The 20567-nt window shown below is 48.2% G+C and overlaps 1 protein-coding gene across 7 annotated transcripts in view; it reads left to right on the top strand.

Moving 5' to 3' along the window:
* PPP1R12B (protein phosphatase 1 regulatory subunit 12B) overlaps positions 1–20567 on the top strand; it is a 112858-nt gene that overhangs the window by 53140 nt on the left and 39151 nt on the right. For 4 of the 7 annotated variants that reach the window (XM_082778349.1, XM_082778348.1, XM_082778347.1 and 1 more), the window contains 7 exons: positions 668–853; positions 1408–1593; positions 14343–14433; positions 14899–15069; positions 15580–15763; positions 16313–16425; positions 17911–17955. In XM_082778349.1, coding sequence (XP_082634475.1) covers positions 668–853; positions 1408–1593; positions 14343–14433; positions 14899–15069; positions 15580–15763; positions 16313–16425; positions 17911–17955 — 976 coding nt within the window. The remainder of the gene's footprint in view (positions 1–667; positions 854–1407; positions 1594–14342; positions 14434–14898; positions 15070–15579; positions 15764–16312; positions 16426–17910; positions 17956–20567) is intronic. The other 3 variants (XM_082778351.1, XM_082778352.1, XM_082778353.1) reach the window with 3 other exon arrangements.

Raw genomic sequence — 20567 nt, 5'->3', positions numbered from 1 at the left:
GTATATCCTCATGGGAGAGCCCTCCTCCTTTTCTCCAAAGTGTGAGCACTTAGAGCATTTCAGCAGTACTGGTTTTAAGGGTTTTGCATTAAAATGGCAAAACGTGAATTTCCCTTGCTCGTTCTTGAATATTTTTGGATGGTTTTGGTAGCGATTTGCCAGATGTACAGAGTTTGTGCCAAACGTGCCTTCAAGAAAATTAGAGCTTCAACCGTTCATCTGTGCCAAAGCTTTTAGCCACTGAAAACAGGTTCTTAGAGCTGGGAGCACTGGGCATCTTGAGGAGGCGAGGCAGCCAGACCTGCTTTTGTCACTCTCTCCTTCCCTGCTTTCAGCAACCTGATCCTTGCTCGTTGTTTCTGCCTTGCCCCAGCACACAGGGGTGCTCTGGGTGTGCCGCTTCCACGGCGGTAGGATTTTTCCTTTCCCTGATCTTCACTGATTCACCTCCACGCCGTTATTCTCTCGCTGAAGCTCAGCTGGGCTTGTCTAAAAGGTGCTGCTCGCGCTGGCCTGCGTGTGAGTGATCTGCAGCGGCTCCGGTGTGCTCTAATCCCCTCGCACACACTTTGCCAAGATGTAATACTCAGCTGAGAGCCCGGCTGCGGTGATGTTCTGTTGGATATTTACTGTGCTCTGAAGGACGTGATTTTGTGATGTTTTACAGTGCTTCATTTGGTAGAAGTAGTGACCTCAGCAGCCCCTACATTTCAGCCAGTCGCAATACATCTCTAGCTACCTCACCCACTACCACTGGTCCATCTACCTCACTGAGCGCCCCGTGGCAACCTGCCTCTGCCTGTCCCACACCTCTCGGTGCGAACACTGCTGCGTCAGCCCGCCCGTACACCAGGTAACGGCTCTCAGCGGAGATAACGCTGCAGCAAATCGGCATTTGGGTTGGAAGCTCTGAGTTCTGGAATGGATTGTGGATTGGAAATGTACCTGCACAGGGGAAACCTTGATAAGAAATTCCAGAGTGGTTACGTTGGGCAGTTTCGGTAGTGTGTATGCACCAGGAAGCAGTTCACAGCCCGTGTGTGACCTTCTTCACTCACTGGAGTGGTCGACTGGGCACTCTTAACGCCCTGGTACGATCACAAGGGGCTGCTCAGGCCGCTCTCGGGTGTTCACTGCACGTGTCTCGGCGTTCATTCCTCCTGCCTGCTCACCGGTCACATTTTCTAATCATTTTTGCTGCAAACAGGGATGTGAAGCCTAACCGTGAATTCCTCTCGCTTATTCTTCTACAAGATTTTAAACTCTCATTTTCCTCTGTGCTGTTCCCTTCAAAAACACGAGCGCAGAACAAGGAGAAGGAGCTGGCAGTGTTCCCCGGAGGTGGCTGGTCTCGGTTAGCAGTTGAGTTCACTTGCTTTGCTTTCCATTATGTCTTCTCTATTTCAGAGCCCCTTTCAGGCAACAAACTGATTCTGCTGTAGAGAAAAGTACAGAGGGCCTCTCTGCTAGCACCCCCCTAGGTGTAATCACAAACCGTGCTGTGCTCGGCTCTGCTAATGGTATTGCCAATGCCGGTGCTGCCTCCACTACAGGAAAGGACTTCTCAGCTGAGGAAGCCAGGGAGCGCAGAAGGTTAGTGAGCAGAGTGCCGGTGCGTTTCGTTCCTCCTCTGTGACCAGGTCTCCCGTGGTGGCAGCAGGGGGCTGTAAGAGGTGTTTCTTAGGCACGGCGCGAAGTCTCTCTGCTGCCCCTGCTCCGTCCTGAGGTTTTGAACGGAGTCATCGCGGGGTTGAAGGTTAAATTTAGCCTCGTGATTTTCTGCTTGTCCTTTCAGCGTGTCTCGGCGTTTTTCTTCAGTAGTCGTCTCTGCTGCCAGTCTCAGTCCCTAAGGGCTCTGTGTATAGAGGGACAGACTGCACAGCAGCCACTTGGAGTAGGTCCTGTAACACAAAGCTCCTCCTAAAAGAGCTTCGGGCTGAGATGCGTTCAGACAAAAATGCATCCCTCTGGTTCTTAGTCCAGTTTGCACATGCCCCCATGGAGACATCTGCTGCCCAAGTGCCCTGGGTCCCCCGCTGTTAGTTTGGGGGGCAACAAATCCTCCTGGAGCACGTAGGTGTGTGACACGGGAGCAGATGGACTGCCCTCCAGCAGCATTCATTGCTTTCCTCTGAGGGTGGTGAGGCACTGGAACAGGCTGCCCAGAGAAGCCATGGATGTGTTCAGGGCCAGGCTGGATGGGGTTTTGGGCAACCTGCTCTGGTGGGAGGTGTCCCTGCACGTGGCAGGGGGGTGGAATTAGATGATCCTTAAGGTCCCTTCCCACCCAAGCCATTCTACATGTACGGTTCTGTGATTTTAAGACTGGGAAAATAGAAACCTGGCATGGTTGGTACTCCTTGAAAGGAAATTTACCTTGTGCATTTAAGCATCGAGTGATCCATATTTATTGCTGCTAACAGGTAAACTTTTGCAAGATCTGTCCCTTCTGATGGCGTGGATGAAATGGCAATAAATAAAATGCAGCGATGAGCTGTGTATTTCTAATGGGCAGCCTGTTCATGGAGTGTTTCCAGTAACTAGATTCTTCTGAACTAAAATAATAACTTCTCCTTGAAATACAGACCGTCCTGAGCGTGGAGATAATGCTCTGTACTCTGATATATTTTAAATGGCCTCGAGCCAAAGGATGTGAAAAGCAATGATGGAAATTATCAGCTTGTAAAGATAAAGGTGGTGGAGCTCCGAGGTGCCATGTAATCTGCAGGCAGCCCCGTGACCTCTCTGGTGGAAGGAGGGCATGCCTGCTGCATGCTTCAGCTGCAGTGGATCCAAGAAAGCAAGCTAGGCTGTGCTATCTGGAAAATACCAGACTTGTCAGGTTGTTCAGGCATTTTTTTTCTTTTTTCTAGAGCTAGCTCAGGTAGTGCTCTGAAGGTATTGCAAGGGTTCTCTGTGAACCACATCCATCCACTCTGTGTGCGGGGAAATAATTTGCAGTAGCTGCTGCAGTGTGTCTTTGTCTGTCAGGACACTTACAGTCACCGCTAGGAGTGCCTCTGCGTGCTCCTTGTCATTTTGCTAGGGTCAGTTGGCTTGGTGTCATTTGCAATTGAATCGAGACGAGCTGCCAAAGATCCTCCTGGTGCACAGAGAGATTGTGCAAGAGGACAGAGCATGCATTGTGCTTGCAGCTCACACTCCAGCCCATTTCACAACCCTATCTCTGTTTTGGCAAGCGCAGAATAAAGTTGCGGAAGCTTTAGATTCTTCCCAGGAGAAGTGGTCTCCACAAAGCCCACCAGAGCCTTGGCGCTGTCTCCAGACAGGGAGCTCGACTGTGACTGTACTTGTAAATGCCAAAAAGATCATCTATTAATATCACTGCGTCGGCATTTATTGCCGAATCAGTTTCTATAAATAATGGAGGAGATCTGTTTGTCTCCTGCATTTTTATTAGCGAGCCGTCTCTGGCGAATTATGTTAATGCAAAGGGATCAACACCAGAAAATTCCTCCCACCTTTAATCGATGCTTTGCAGCTACCGAGGGAAAAAACACAGCAAGGATGCATTACGGGTGGAGGAAACCTCGTTTGTGGGTGTGTGTTCTACCAGCAGGATACACCGACACAGCCCCTGCCTGCACGCGTTGAACTAGGAAACATGGACTTGGAGGAACGGGAGAGGTCACCTAAATGGGAAAAGCTCATTTTGGAAGGAGGCCAACTTCAGGAAAATAAAATAAGAAGGGAAAATGGCAAACAGTTGTCAGGGAAGCACTGTATGCATTTCGGCTCCTGCCGGCAGCTGTTGCAGGAGCATTTGGTCAGCTTCAGTGTTTCCAAAGCTCCGGCTTTCTCTTAGCAACAAAAACACAAACAAGCTTATCTTCTAATATTAGATCACAGCGATGGCTCCGAAGTTGTAGCCTTAAATTATCCAGGCGAAGCCAAAAGGTTAGAGCAGAAGATTGTGTTAGGTCTGGGGAGGAACGAGGATCAAAGGGCTCAGGAGCGCAGTTGCGCATCCTCTGCCAGCCAGCAGCCCTCGCCCTGGCCCATGGCAGCATTTCTTCCCTGTCTTTTACCTGCTGCATGTGTCGGCTGGCCAAATCGGTCAGCAAACGCTCCGGTGGCTGGAAAATAGCATGAACCATGGCTGTGTCTTTACGGAGGGGAGGGAAGAACAAAAAAGCAAAGGCGGCAGCGCAGCTCGGAGGAATGTCCTGCGGTCTGTGTGCCTGCACTGGCCGTGGCCAAAGTGCTGCCTGCTGCTAGGGCCATATGGCTGTGCCAGGCGGCCAGGCTGCTGCCGTGCGTATTTACAGGTACCCAGCTGCACGTTCAGCCTCCCTGCGTTCTGCTGCAGCACTGCGGAGCGCCGACAGCGAGGGGCTGGAAACGTGCCATCCTCCAGAATCAATAGGGTTTTTTTGCCAGTCGATTTCTCCTTTTTTCTGGGGGACTTTCGGAGCCAGCGATGAGCGTTGCTGCCGGGCCGTTTCGATGATCTCCTGCCAGCGCCAAGCTGTCTCGCATTGCAAATGCGTTTGTCCAGCTGAGCTCTGAACAACACCAGCTCTGAGGGCGAGGTACAGGCACGGGGGGTGCTCTGCATCCCGTCTCCATCCCCTGTCTCACGTGGATCCTGTCCCCCTCGGTGCAAAGCCGCCGTCCTTTTGGTTTCTGCTCGGTGCAAGCAAGTGGTGCGGATTCAAGGGGGGTCCTGCTGGCTGCAGCCCGCTGCCTTTATCTGCATTTATCCGAGATGACAGCGGCCTCTAGTGCCACCCACAGCTCCCTCGCAGAGTTCACCACGATCCTGCCCCTGCGGTTTGAGTGCCGCGCTGCGTGGCCACGTCTCTCCTGGGAGCCCTGCGCATGGAGGCGAGGTGGTCGGGGGTCACACCAAGCTGGATGTGACTTGTGGCACTGAAAGGAAGGTCTCAGGGTCTCCGCGAAGCTTTTCTGGGTCTGAAAAACAGCTCCGGATCCCAGGGCAGACGGAAAGGCCGCTGTGCAGCCCGTGGGCAGCACCTCTGTGCATGATGAGCTTTCCCCGAGCTTCTGAAGACAGGTCCTGAGTTTGAGCTCTCCACTGTGTAATCGCTTTAAAAGGACATTCTTGAAGTTGAAGTCATGCCTTTTTTTGTCAGATTTAGGAATTTAATTTGTCCTTCCTCTTTTTTCCCCATCCGCCTTGTTTACACGATTGCATTCTGCAGTCGGGCGTTCTTCCTGCTGCTCAGGAAGGTTCCAGCCAGGTGGTCGTACTTGCTGTCAGGCCAGCTGCTAGAGGCAGGAAATACATCTCTGCCTTATTATTTTTAACATACTCTGCCCAATTTTTCAGATAAATCAAGAATAAGAGTGAGATGGGCTTGTTTTCTTAGGGCCCAGGGGCTGGAGGCCGTGCTCAGCCCGGCACCTTGCCCTCTAAAGCTTTCCACAGATTTTTTTTGCAGGTTTTGAAGAAAGTTCACTGACACGCAAAGTAAACGTGCCTGGCAAATATTTCTTCTCTGCTTCACTCCCGAGAGGAATTCATTCTTCATTCCTTCATTCTGAGGATCCAGCTGCTAATTATAGTAGCGTATATTAATAATATATTAATAACTGAATCCTCCTCCACCAGTACTATTAGATGAACAATTTTTGGCAAGTCCTTTTGCCTCGTGATTCTTGTCCTGTCCAAATTCAGAACATGACTCCTGCGGGGTGAGCGCAGATGCCTGATACCTCCGTTAACCTTTATCATTTAACCAAAACCCGTGAAATCTTAGAGATAAACCACGGACGTTGCGTTCAGGGGGTGTTTAAATGTCACTGGAGAGGAAGCGGTGGGTAAAGCTGTGAGCGCTGCCTTGCTGCCACCTTATTGCTGTTGTCAGTGGTGGCTGACCCTATAATCCTTGTCGCTGAGCGGTTTTTCTTCCCTTGGTGAAGGCCACGGGGGAGCACACGTGGGGACACCCCCACCAGGCACCGCGGCAGGGGCAGGGACAGCTTCCCACCCCGCTGCCCAGCGGACAACAAGAAGTTAAAAGGGCTCGTGGAGAAGCGAGCCATCATCCGGCACCTGCTGCCGAAAGCGTTTTATCGGCCGTGCTTTTGCGGTTAATCTCTTTCAGATAAAGTCGTCCTTTTTTTAAAAGGCTGCTGGCCGAATGACGTGGGAGGGCAGGAATCCTTCAGGCCGTGGGGTTTGCCATGTTGGGACGAGGCGAGGTCGCTCCCGCCGTCTCAGAAAGCGGGCTGCGGTTCTTTTATTTGGAAAAAGGTCGAGGTGTGGGCTGGGGGTCACTGCTGCTGAGCTCTGCTTCCTGTAAGGAAGGCGAGCAGGTGTGCTGCCGCGTGCTCAGCTGCCCCCTGCCTTTATCCAGCGCTCAGGGTTAAGGAAGGGGGGGGGGGGGTTGGTATTTGCGGAGGAGCCCAGGCTGTAGGTTGGCCCGCTAACTCCAAGCGGGAATATATGCGAGCTCCTCCAGGAATGGTCGAGGGAACGAAGCGGGCACTGCTCGAGCTGACCAGCCTCAAAGAAGTGCAGCTGGAGAGCATGGAGCAAGCAGAAGGTAAAACTGCTTTTCCCCATCCCTGCCTACGTTCCAAATCTGCGCGTGATTCCTCTTTACATCCTAACCAGAACTGCTGATGTTCCCCGGATTTAATCGTGTCTGATAGCCCCTTCCCCTAATGGACCCCAGTCACCTCTGGGTATCAGCACCTGGATGTTCGGAGTCGGGGCATTGACTAACTCAAACATCTTCCCATGCTTCTCAGTGTCCAAAAACATGAGTTAGACTAAAGAACGGACCTGAGATATTTGTAGAGATGCTGTATGGGTGTGCAGCTGGGAGCAAACAGCACAGAACCAGCTCTTCTGTTCATGTCTTTGCTCCACAGCACCGACCCGTGGATGCTACAGGTGGAGAAGCAAAGGAAGCCAGGTAGAGAGACCCAGGGACTTGTACGGAAAAAGTTTTTGAGCAAGCTTAATAAATCTGCTGTCCCTGGGAACAGCAGACTCATGAAATCGAACCAAAGCCTCTGGCAACTCTAAGAAATTGCAATCTTAGCTCGGTAGGAAATGGAAATCTGTTCTGCATTATTAATACTCGGCGATGTTTTCTGTAATTCAGATGGGGCTGATTCATGGTTTGGATCCCATGGAAGTGCTCGGGCAGCTGCTTAGTGCCTTCCCCACGAGGTGGCAGTGGAAGGCCGTGCAGCCCTGTGCCAAGCGAGCATTTTTCCCAGGGTTTATGTAGTTCAGTAGCTGAATCCTCCGTATTGCCGGCAAGTTCGTTGGGTTTTTTAGTTGCAAAAGGTAATTTCCCAGATATTCGTGTTTTTGTCCAGTGAATTTTAGTCAAGAATTTCCTGCCTTGTGTACAAACTAGCTTTTGGGAAAGCTGCTGTAGGTTGAAAGCTGCTTGAGGTTGGTTAAATGTCAGATTGTGTTCCCTGACTTGCTGCTTACTTGACAATGAGAGAGAAATACTGCGGGAGGCAGAGCACTTGCAGCTTTGTCTGCGTTTCGTTCATCAGCTGGCAGGAGATGGAGTTTCATCCCGCTCCATTTCATGCAGCAATTTTTTTTTTTTAATGCGAATTCAGCCTCTGAGGACTGCAGACACCAGCGCACCTTGTGCTGTGACGCAGTGATAAACTGCTCAGCGTGGTGTGTTGGCACCCGATGTCCTGTGCTGAACACAAACCAATTCCAAAGTATTCCAGCCTGGGAAGCTTTGCACTTAGGACAATGACAACTAATGCAGTCAATTAACTAAAGCAAAGTTCAGTAGAGAAAATGTGTTGCTGGCCAGCAGCTCTGTTTGCAGAACTCTTTGCTTGTGTCTTAGGGAAAAAAATCCTCGATTATTGTTGTTGTTAAACAACCTTTTCCCTTTTTCTGAGAGAGCTGCAACAGCCGAGGGTCACAGACCGGTGGTCACCCAGACAAGGTGGTCAGCTCGAGGAGCGTGATCCCCGTGCCGTTTGTTACCATTTCACCAGGATGCCAAGTGATATTAATTAATGCAAGGGGATAACACTGATCATCTAAAAGCTCCCAGCCCAGGTTCTGTCTCCCTGACTCAGTAGGTAACAGGGCTGCTGCCTTTTCCTTCCTCACAAAGGAGATCCCGAGCACCTGGAGCAGAGAGCAGCAGCACCCCTGGGTCCGTGCTTGGAGCACTTCTCACTTCTTCGTGTTGCAGCAGCTCAGCCTGTAGAGGACTGGCGCTGAGCTAGCTGCTGCGGGGATGCAGCAGGAGAGGAGCAGCTCTGCTTTCCGAAGAGCATGGGAGGAGATGAACACGGGCAGATGGGACACACGCAGTCGCTGTATGATGGGAAGTGTTCCTAGAGCATCAGCTGCCACGCGTGTAACCTCAAACCATTGTAAACATCACATCAAAGCGTGAGTTTTGAGGAAGGATAAAGGGTACTTGTTGTTTTGATTAGCAAGTGACAAAGATCGCAAGGCTCTTAATCTCTCGGATCAGCACCTGAACGTGTTGAGCACAGCCAAGCTGTTGCAGATAGAGAATTTCATCTTGTGCTTGTTAACCTGCTAATCGTACTGTAAGCAGATGATTGAAATTCAGGCCTTTAAACTTCCACGAGCTGAAAATTCACAGTCCAGATTGAAACACAATGACGGTTCACGACAGCCAGGCCTAGCATGAGGGAGAAAAGCAGAGGCCTGAAAATGGGGAATGCTCAGGCGAGCCTTCTCAAGCCAGCTGTGAAACGCTTTGAAGAGTGTGATCTTGAAATCTCGTTATCCCTTTGTCCTCGGCTTATTAAATGACTCAGCATTGTCTGGCTGTCTCTCCCCTCGTTCCCAGCTCCAGCATTTTCAGAGCCTGACATGTCATCCTCCTCTCCTGCCTGTTGCGTGGTCTTGTTAAATTATGGTCAGACAACTTTTTTTTCGTGGCAGCTTCTCTAAGGAGTATTGCCAGTAGCTGTGGGCTGATGCAGAGGACAAGTTAGCGCAGGGATGGATACAGGGGAGAACAGAAACCTGTTGCTTGGTCGTGAGTGCAGGAAGGTGTCTTCTGACTGTTCCCGTGTACCTGTCAGTGCCTGATCTGCTGCTGCATACAGACTTTAGTATCTAACTTAAGAAATCGTATTTTGGGAGCTGCTGTCAGCATTGTTTCCTGCAAAGCTTGCTCTTGCTGCTCTTCCCTCCCCCGGCTTATGGATAGTTTCTTAGCTAGTGGCAAGTTTCCAGCTTGTGGGATTGCATTGCTGGGATGCTGTACTTTTCCAAATGTTTCCAGGGGAACTGTATCAGTTCTTAAGGCTTTTGCCGAGCATTTTTCTCCCTTTTTTCATTATACCTACATAAATATCTGTAGGATTTTTGAATTTACTGCAGTGTTTAGGACAGTGAACGTGTGCTCTTGAGGGAAGTGACTTCAGCTGTCAGAGCCTGAATGACTGCATGGCCGTCCCTGTGCCGAACGTGCTGTTTGCCTGCAGGAAGCCAAAGCTGTGCCAGCTCCTCCTGCCCGCGTTATCCCGAGCTGGAAGCACCAAAAGTCTTCTCCTGGCTTCTGAGAACATGGTGGCTGTAAGCTTCCAGTAATTCTGGTTACTGAGTGGAGCATAGGGTCGCTCCCAGAGTAGAAAGAGGATTTGGACTGAGAAGAGAGAGGAGTCGGGGGGCAGTGGAGAGGCTCCTGCCCTCTCCACGATCTCGTTTGTAACACCAGCACCAGGCATGGCCCCAGTTCTTATCCAGAAGTGCTGTGTTTGGAGGGACCAGACACCTCGAGGTACTGTCTGCCAAGCAGCAGCCCTTCTTCCTGCGCTTTATGGGAACGGGGTCGTGCTGGGGAAGGGCCTGGTGGGGCTGGGGCAATCCCCCGTGGCCCCCTGCAGCTCGGGGCTGTGCGGCTGCAGAGCTGCGGTGTGCTGGCAGCAAGGCAAAGCTCCCTGACTGCTGTGACAAACGGGCAGCTGTGGCATTTAATGAAGATTTAGCTTCCAGATCTGCTCCGAGCATTGACCCACGCCGGTGACTCTCTTGTAGGCAAATGCTTTCCCAGTGCTGCGTCACCCGGGTATGAAAATGTCAAACTTGGGGACGTTTTTGGGGTTCTTGGCGTGCCCTCCCTGCTGCAGGTGGCTCCCTGCTCCCCCGGCGGTGGATGGCGTTTGTCACGAGTGCTTCAGGTGAGAAGTGCTCGAAAGAGTTCAGGACAGAAAGAAAGGAGAGTGGGGTTGTGATGGGATTATCAGAAGCCTCCGTGTTTCGTGGAGAAATTCATCATAATCCTGTTACCTGTGCACCAGTTAACACGGCTCGTCATTGCCCCGTGCTCCGGAGGGGTTTCTCTCCACAGCACGATCTTATTTTCCCTGGCACAGGTTCTCCTAGGGACAGACCCTTGTATTCCTGCCTTACCAGCTCGTGGATCCAGGTTTCCTTTTGCCCTGTTTCAAATCTCCCCTTCTGTCACAATTTTCCTGCTGCTGCTGTTGGTGTGAGGTGGTGATGAGCAATTCGGGATCAACCTTTGTGTGGCAGTGTCCTCGTTAAAAGAGTTAACAGTGAAAATTGGCGTTTTCTTGAAAACTGAAAGAATTAAATGGAAGCTGGAGCAATCACTCAGTTCCCAGCTCGTTTCTAGCTCACACACGAACCAAAAGCTTGCAGCTGCCTGGTGGCAGCAGGACACGCTCGGCTCTGTCTCTGGGAACTGTAAACTTCTGCAGTGGTTTTGCAGACTCTCACGTACGCATCTCCAACAATTTATATGCTGCTGCTGGTTCTTGCAGCCGAAACTCTGAGAAAACGTTTCTCAGAGAAAGCTTAGCGCAAGGAAATGCAGTGCACGGGGCCACTTCTTTAAAGATCTGCACGGACCACGTGATGTTTGCTGGAGTTAATAGGATGCCGTGGATACCACACTTCATTAAGCAGTGCGTTTCTTGAAATAATTAAAAACTCTGTGGATTGTTTACAGGCTGCCTTTGCTGTTTGTTCCCTTCAGCCTGCTGCGATCTGCAGTTTTTCTGCTTTGGAGAGCAGCGTATTGCTCTCCCTCTGCCGTTTAGCCCAGCCTTGCTTTGTGGCTGCATCAGATCTTGCTGTCTCCTTTCCGTGAATTTGTTGTCTCTTTCCTCCTTCCCTCTCATTTAGCATGCTCCAGTAGCCTAAAATTCAGCCGGTAAGCAAAGTGAAGCTTCACCCAGATTTGTAAAATCTGTCTTTACCTCCTGATGCCAGCACCGCCACCCCGAATAAAGGAGACAAAAAATTCCCCTTGTCAATTAGAGCAAAACTGCGGCTGGCTTGCCAGCAGGTGCGGTGTCTGTGTTTGCACTGGAGATGTTTACAGCACAGCCACCTTCCCTCATCGCCAGGGGAAGGCTGGAGCTGCTTACTCAGAGAAATCGGCAGTGTCCCTGTGCAGTGGCTCTGCTGATTTGTATCAGAACAGTCCTTTAGCTCAGACTTGTAAAATGGCTTTGGGTGAGCTCCAAGCTTTGGGGAATTGTGTAAATGGAAACCAAAAGTTGGTAATCAATAAAGGCTGCAGCCTGAGCTGTGCTGGTCTGACTTGCAAAATGTGCTGGAGATTAAGTCACTGTTACGGGTGAGGCATGCAGAATTGCTAATGGTGCTTTTAAAATATTCCCATCTTTCTATCAATTCTGGAAGCACAGAGAAAAAGGTCTGGGAGAATGAAGGGATAAGAGACGAAACATTTATTCTCTTGCTGCATTCTTGCTCTGTCCATGCACTTGGCCGCCTTTACCCAAAGCTGTAGCTGAGCACTGAAGGAAGGGAAACCCTGCAGCAGCCTCGCTGTGCTCCTGCAAACCTGCTGCTTTGACCCTGCCACAGAGCCACAGGGCTCCCAGTGGACACACCACACCTTGTTTTAGCTCAGCTGGTGCTCCATGGATTTGTCTAACCTTTTTTTGATCTGTTTGGAAAATCTGCCTTGTCCTCTCCTGCACCCTGTGCCAATGAGCTTGGACCTTTTTTTGCTGCGTGCAGAAGTATTTCAGCTGCTCAAAGCACGACCTCGTGGTGCTCACACGTACCAGGAGTGTTCCTGAACAAGCACGGTGTGGCTCTCTGCATACGTGCTCTCGTATGAGCCAAATTCCTCTCCAGGCAAAGGCATGTCTCATTTTTCATCCTCCAGCTCCCCGATTCATGTATGTAGCTCCTGCGCTCCTGCCCTGTCAGTGAGAACTGCTGAATCCTGAAATCCTAAAGAGCACGAGATGCAAGTTCTGCTGATTCAGAGCTGCTGCAGTGCCCTGGCCACCTGACTTAGCCACAGCTTTACTTGGTTTCTACCTTTCAGGATTTTTTTTTTTACAACTGCTCTGAACTTAACTCGTGGTATATTTTACAAATGCGTTCTTCCCGCAGGTGGCTTATTACTTGGGGATGCTGTGCTAATAGCAGCAATTCTGCTTGTGTCAAAAGCTGCAGGAAGGGCTGATTGTTCCCTTAATGTGCCATTACCCGGGTAGCCCATATGCACAGCATAAAGGGGAGCAAAAGAGAACTTCTCCTCTGCAAAATTAGGAGTTGCATAGCTTTCACCCGACGAATGGCAGGTTGTTTTGTTCGTGAAACAGCAAATTCCTGGGAGGCAATCATCTCTCTGAATTTTAGGCACTTCTAGCGTTGGCATATCCATCACAGCTAGTGTTTCTGTCTGGATAATCAATGGGAAGAAATGAGCTCCTCTGCAATGCATTCCCATGATCTGTGCTGGAGGCTCTTTCTGAAGGTGATGAATTGCACCCTGGAAGTGCAGTTCGGTGAGTCTGGCCAGCTCGGATGTAGACATCTCCATCGCAGCCAGCTCCCAGAGGATGATTCATCTCCTCTACAAGTCTGCAGCGCCGGCGTCTCCAGCACGGACGATCCTTCTCCCTCTCCTTATACTCTGGAAACCTGGGCAGGACACGCAGGGGAGTTCAGGGCACGATTTAGCGGGTTGGATGCACCCAGGTTTAGGTGAGAAGACTTTGTTTTATCTGCCCCGTTGGGGTGTGAGGTACCCCATGGAAGTACCTGCAGGTAATCAGAGCACCCCCTGTTACGTGGTGCGAGTTTCTCTGCTCAGCAGCGGAGGGCAGCGTGCGTTTGGCTGCCAGCCACGAGCCAGCTGAAATCAGTGCTAAGCACACGATCGTGAAGAGATGGATAAAAGCTGGGGGGGGGGGGAACGATTTTGGAATGATCCACCCTCTGGGATTCGTTGGGTTTTGTTGTAGTGCAGCAAAGTCAGTAATCTTCCTAATAAATTGCTGGATCAGACGAAAAACCTGTTCAGCCCATTTCTTTATAGGTGGAAGTGGCCTGGAGTGGAGAAGCCAGGAAAAGAATCCAAGGAAAAATTAACTGTGCTCCTTGATAGGTCCTTATCCCTCTCCTGGCTAATTACTCTGTGAACTGATCTAGATCTCTGATATTCTGTTAACCTGTGGCAGGGACAGACCTACAAAAGAACATTTCATTTCAGACGCTCGTTCTTGAGGCAGTGTTAATAACCGTTCCCCATTAACCAGCCTGGAGAGTCCAAGCTAATTAATCTTCCCTGAGATGGAAGCCACTCCACCAGGATGGAGAGCAGTCTCAGCGCTGTGCAATCTCTGGCTCTGCTGGGGCACTGCCGAATTTCTCTCAGGTTCCTCCGCAGTCAGTGCATGTGCAGAGAGTTCAGTTCCTGTATTTTCACGTGAATAATTCTGAAATCTCACGGGTTTAATGAAATCTAGTGGTGACAAGATCTCTGTTTTAACTGGATGCTTTTCCGTATCGAGGGACTTGGGTTTCTCCGGTGCGCGGGGGTCAGTGCTTTCATTTCTTAACTCTTTCCCAGGTGGTTTTTCTTTGTAAGACGCCAGCAGTTCAGCCGGTTTCTAGTGTGATGGGTTTCATATTGATGAAGACAGCAGATTGCAGGAATATGACCGTGAATATAATGACAGGAAGGAGGGTCTGAGGAATGTGCCAGTGCAGGATTTCTGTTCTTGAGATCTTAATCTGCACAAGAGGTATTTTTTTTTCCTTACGAATGCAGTAAGAGATGAAATGGAGCAAATAATCTACTAAACAGTTATACATTTTTAACAGAAAGTGTTCAATGCTAAAGAGTTTATTTATAAAGAGGCTGCAGGGAGAACGTAATGTGTGCATTTGTGTGTCACATGTTCATAGCAAAGTTGTCCCAAAGCAGAAGACAACATTAGTCTTGGTAGATGGAGCTAAAATTATATTTGTCTATATGAAAAAAATAATAATATCATGACTCTGGAGTTCACAGAGACAGGAAGGCAGAGCATCTGTTTTTATTTTAACATCTTCTGCCTTTTTTTTTTTCTTTCAGGTCATATCTGACTCCAGTACGGGATGAGGAAGCAGAATCACTGAGAAAGGCACGATCCAGACAGGCTCGACAGACTCGCAGGTCTACGCAGGTAAAGAATGGAAATTGTCATGTTCAAGTGAAAGATGAAGAGAGCCAGTGTGCAAAGAAGCAAGATTTCTTTTGCTAGTGTACTGCTACTTACTACAAGGGGCTTGTCTGCCCTGCCAGTGTTGGAGAGATTCTGGCAAAAGTTCACCCAAGCAGTTATTACCAAATACTCCTCTAAGCATACACAAGTGAGATTTCAAAGTTCTCATTTCTGCAGTATAGCTGCCTTTTCATTTGTAGCTTGATCGTGTATATTTGGGTTGCTTTGACTCATTTATTGCGTAGATGCACTGAGAAATGTGTTAAAGGCAACACAGTGCTTTTCTTGGTGTTAGCATAAAGGCAAAGCCCAAAAACATTCACCTGGCCAGGCAGAAGCCTGCTGGGCATCTTGAATTTAGTACCTGAGCTGGAAGACTTGAAATCTAACTACACAAATTAAAGAATTCTCACTCTTTCTCTCTAGGGTGTGACGCTGACAGACCTTCAGGAGGCAGAGCGAACCTTCAGCCGGTCTCGGGCAGAACGGCAAGCTCAGGAGCAGCAAAGTGAGAAAGCTGAGAGCACTGAGCCTGCTGAGGACAGCAGTGAGAGGCAGGAAACCCGGTCACGGTGGAGCAGAAGTGCAGATGATGAGGTGATCCTCCTGGCCTTACGTCTCCTTGTTTGAGTTAATGAAACCATTTAGGATAGATGACACAAGGAGAAATTCTTGTGGGGTCCTCTGTTTATTTCGAGGGGGGCAGACTTGCTGGAAAGAAGTAATATTGAGGATTATCCCCACCTCAGAAATCTGCGTGAGGGGTGTGGATATGGAGGTGTAAGATTTTATCTCTTCCTTTGCTCTCAATTGAGAATTTTACTTTTCTGCCTTGCCAGAAAATAAAACTGTGTAGATCATAGAAAGTGAGGACTAAGTCAGTGATCCTAGGCTTCCCGGCCATGGGAAGGTGCTCTCGTGTTATAGCTGTACAACGCTATTAACATTTGTCCCAGTCTGATGGAATGAATTATACTTGATCTGGTGGATAGAGATGATCGCTTCCAGCAGCAGTGAAGAAAAAAATTACGTTCTATAAGATCACTCAGTTACCCAAAGTCCCAAATCCTTTTCATTCTACTAACTTTTTGTCTTGTTTGTTTACAGACTGTCTATCGGCGATTAAGGTGCCCAGCACAACCAGACAAACCTACAACACCTGTATCTCCTTCTACGTCAGCACCTCTCCTTTATACAAGTTCTTACCTAACTCGAACAAATAAGTATCTAGGTCTTGACTCTGTGAATCCAGCAGACTTCAGAGGTGCAGCCACAGTGATGGAGAAAAATGGTACGTACCCAGCAGAATGAAGGAGGTTCAAAGCTCAGGGTTTTTCATGGGTTTTAGAACTTTGTATACAGAGAATAAGTTTACTTGTTGTTCCGAGGGGAGAGGTATGGGGAGCTGCTATCTCATCAAATAAATATTATTTGTTTAAATTGAAATCTTGATGTAGGATACAGCTATTGCTTGTAAAAGAGAGGGATAGAAGTCTTCCGTTTTTGGCTAAGAGACCGTATAACATGAATCCATGTAGTGTTTAGATCTTAGAGCTTGGGGGGGAGCGATTCCACTACTACAGTTTGTCCTGAGAACAGAAGTAAGCTGTGATGATGGGAAGAGCTGACAGCTCGGATATCCTCTCTAGTCTCTGATAAAGAAAGGTGTGTGAGTAGCCGGATGTAGTAGGGCACTGGGATTCCGTTTCATTTTAATAACTTCTTTGTAATATAACACAAGCCAAAATGACCTTGATCAGCTTGAGAAGAACCCCGGTGCCTTAGCAAAAACGCAAATGTAAATCACTGAAACCAAAGCAGTCTTTCTTTGCTTGGCTAGAGTGCGAAGATCCAGATTTAGACGACAGATCTTCAAACAAACAGTCAATCCGAGAGAGGAGGCGGCCAAAAGAGAGGCGAAGAGGCACCGGCATCATTTTCTCAACAAAAGATGTGAGTTTGAGTTCCTCAGAGAAGTAAAACTCATTCTGTAATATTCAGGGTGAATTTTCTTCCAGTTCCGAGCTTCAGATTTTTTCCAGCTCAGTTGATTTCCCATTAGTCCTTCCCTCTCCAACTCTATTTCAGACTGGCACTTCCAAAGGAATCACGTCACACTTTGGCCCATGTAAAATCCAAGAAGCAGGCTCCGAGAGGCCTGCTCTTGATCACAAATCAGTGTGATCCTTGAAAAATTGTGAAAGAGCCCACATGGGAGAAGAGAGATTAGAAGTCTGGTTTCTTTGGAAGAAGGAGGTCTTGAGCCACTGGAAGTATTTTTCAAATTCCTCCAAGTCCAAATTTGGCTACACTTTAGGCCCCCTAAAAGGATGACAGTGAAGAATAAAACCTGTGTCTGGATCCCCTACCCAGCACCAGAGAACACACACAGCATATAATGCAGAAGAGCTGGCTGTGTCACGGTCATTTCTTTTTGTTCTGGTTTCAAAGAGATTTCTTCAGTCTGAGGGAAGAAAGGCAGCCCTCCAAACCTTGGTTAGAGGAGGAAAGAGCGTAAGGTACAATTCTTGCACAATACTATGAAAAATCAATGGTCTTCCCAATGGCAGACACAGATAGTGTTGAGTCTTTGGAGTTGCGAGTTGACAGGACCCTCCTGGAACATCAGAAAGTCCATTAAAAGACTGGTTGCAAACACCCCTTTTGACTATTTTCAGATGATTCTGGCATTTTTGCACATGTGCCAAGTGTAATCTTTTTTTTTTTCTTTTTTTTTCTGCTTATTGTTTTCTTTGTTAAATGCTTTTCAGCTTGCCCAGTTATCTACAGGCTCGTTGGAGCGATGTTACTAGCTTCAGAGCAGAAGAAAAATCACTTCTCAGAGTTTTAGTTCATTTCTCTGTTATCTCTATATGAAACCACAGATACAGCCTCTGAAACGTCTTGAATTCAGTGCTGAGTCAGGTGTGATGCCGTGGTAGTTTACCATTGCTCTGTGAACTCCTAGAGCCTGCCATGGAGCTGTTAGGACGAGGGTTACAGAGGCAGCATAAAGTGCAAGCTGTCTGGGGTGGCTACTCTTTCCTTCTGAGGTCTGTGTGAAGGGGAGGACATTATTTGAAAGTCAATATTTTGTCAACATTTCAGACACGTAGTCATCTCAAGTGTCACAACATTTGTTCCCCAAGTAAATTAGGTGCATTACTCCCTCTCCTACCAGGTCTTGAGGAGCATTCAAATCACAGTAGCAGTCTCTAGAGAGTAATGCTTTCTCCACTACTAAGATGCTGCAAATGGCCATTAGTTTACCAAACATTATCAGATAATCAGCCAAAAGCAGCTAGGCAGGCAGTTATTTCAACAGAATTGTTCACAGCTTTAGCATCAATTCATAAGCAATACATTATGTTGCTGTGACAAAAAAATAAATTGCTGTTTTCAAGGCTGCCTAATTATATTGTTTGCTTTTCATCTTAGGATGATGATGAAGTTGATGGAAATGAGGAAGTGAAGGAAACTCGGGTAAGTGAAAACGTATTTCTGAATAGTCGGTGCTTCACTCCTGAGGGTTGGTGGCTATAAGTCTTCTGTGGCTGTACTTCTGTTCACCCCAGAGGTTCAGGCTCTGTGCAGCAGCTGAGCACAAACCGGGAGGTGGCTGAGTAGCATTTTCCGTACTGATTTCTCTTCTGAAACATGCTGAATATCTACAGACTGGCTTAGGTTCAAAAGTGTGCTGTCTGCAAGCTGCATAGGCGGTTCTTAAACCCAAAGGGACTGGAGCAGAATCAAGGGTGCGTGCATTGTGGAGGGAGCTGTCGGAGCGGCAGCGTCCAGGGAGCGAGGCTGTCAGGTGCCCTGGGGGAGGCGCGTGCCTGTAGCTCAGAATCATCCTGACGCTGTTAGTTTGGGCAGTATGTTTTGTGTTTCCCAAATCTGCGCCCTTGTCTCCTCCTGGATTTGTTTCCTTGTGGGAAATTGTCTTGCCAAGCAACACATCAGAGGTTGTTCTTTGTTCCCCTGTTCTTGCAATGGTCTCTGTCATCCTTTGAGGGCCTTTCTTTCCTTGCATAATAATTGCCGAGTCCTTCCAAATTGACTTGGTTTCTTTTGTTTCTGTCTGTCTTTGTCTAAAACACATTTAAGCCTGACAACATGACTTCCTCTGACAATGTTAAAGCTAAATACATTTCCAAACTTAAAGCATGTTGTGCGGGACCTGGGAAAAATAGTAAATTTAAGCTTGTGTAGGGGTGAGCCTGCTTGTTGTCACATTTAATCTTTGACAGAAAACATTGAACTTAGAATAGCTTTCTCACGTTCTTTGCAATTCAGTAGTGACCGAAGGATCATTTTATTGAAAACTTAACTGGTTCTTTGCTGCAAGTTTTCCATAACACTCCTTAGGGTATACTTTTGTTTTTCTTAGTGCTGCACTTGGTCAAAATGGGGCAGGGTCCTGGAGCCAGAGACTCACGTGGTGCTCGGATGGCTCTTAGCTTGTACTTGTCTTTCAGTGCCAGCCTTTGCTTTCCCAAAGCTTACATTGCAAATGTGAAGCTGGGGACATTCCTTCCCACAGCGTGCGCTAGCCGGGGAGCACCACCTGCTTCAAGAGGCCTAGCTCTTCCCACAAGAGTTTCTGTTCATACTGGTACGCAGTTTTGTTGGATTTTCCACTTAAATGGCTGAATCTTTCATGCAGTGTCATCCTTAAAACTGTTTTGAAATGTTGGTCGTCTTGCCATGAGACTGAAAGGGGTGTAGTTTGTAATGGATAAGAAGTAATGGTAACAGGGACACCTCATTTTCAGGAGTTGTGTTTTGGGCTTGCTAGGAGTGTCTTGTTCCTCTGGGAAATTGTCCCCAGTAAGCTAAATTAAGACAAAAGAGTGTGCGAAGCTGCAGGTTTGGAGGCATCTTCGAGTCTGATCCTGATGAAAACTCTGAGCACAGTCTGCATGACTCTTGTAAACAGGTAAATTGCACTTCCAAAGAATTCACCGTACGCTCCCAGAAGTTCAGGGTCACCCAGTCTCTTACAGTCAGTGATGTTGTCTTTCCCCAGACTAACAGCAAGGAATCCTTTTGTCTGGTACTTCCCACAATTTTCTTGTGGGTTCCCATCTAATAGCATGGCGACTTTCCATCAGTTCCCCTGGCCCCTGTTGCTTTGTGGCAGCAGTGCCCCTTTTCTTCTTAGGACCTTGCACATGTTAGATCCTGGTTTAGACTCTCCTTCCACTGGCGCCCATCCTCCCAGCCCTCTTGTTCTTATCCAGTTTCCAGTTTATTTTCTTTCCTGATCGCCTCCAGCATCATGTTTTCTTGATCACTCTTCCCCAGTTTATTTTACGTGCAAATTGAAGAGATTTCTGTGCTGCTAACTGCCAGCCAGGTTGGCAGGAGTCACTGAGCAGCTACTTGTTTCAGTTCTAGCAGCAAGGACAATTAATAATCATTAATTTATCAATAGTAACTTGCTGTTCTGGACAGGTAGGTGCAACCAACAGAGTTGTGAGCTTGAATTCACTGAAATGCCCTATTTTAGTTGCAGACCCCCACAGGTTCCCTGGAGTTTGAGCAGATTTTTTTCCTTCCCGTGTTTATATCTTGGCTGATATTAGAAAGATTTTCATGGGAGCCAAGAAAGGCCCTACTTGAATTCCCTCCTCCAAAATATGCGGCGATGGAGCTTAGTGAAAGAAAGGTAGATGCAGTTTTTTGAAAAGGGAGAAAATACATGTTGTTCTAATTCTCAGAAGTGGATGAATTATTTTGGCCGAAACTTATGAACACCAGCGTGGGAAACCAGCCCAGACGCTTTGGCTGAGTTTTAGGCAACTGAGAGCAGTCTCGTAATAGGATGTGTCAGGCAACCTTCATATGTTTTGCTACCAACCCCGCCTTTCTCCTTGTGATGTAGACTGCTTGAGTACACTGTGGAAAGTTGGAAGAGTAGACAAAGTTTTATTGTGGAATAAATGTTCAAGGGCACAAGGGCTTTAGTTGGAAAAAGCCTCTGGGGAAGCAGTTTTAGGAGGTTTTTTGTTTTTTTTGCATGGTTCCATTGGGAAGAATATGTAAAGGAAAGAGCCTTTGTTCGGTTTGGGCAGACCTGAGCTCAAACCAGA

This window comes from Aythya marila, assembly GCF_965140915.1.
Source record: "Aythya marila genome assembly, chromosome: 24".
Lineage (NCBI taxonomy): Eukaryota > Metazoa > Chordata > Aves > Anseriformes > Anatidae > Aythya > Aythya marila.
This window is presented reverse-complemented; position numbering and strand designations above follow the sequence as displayed.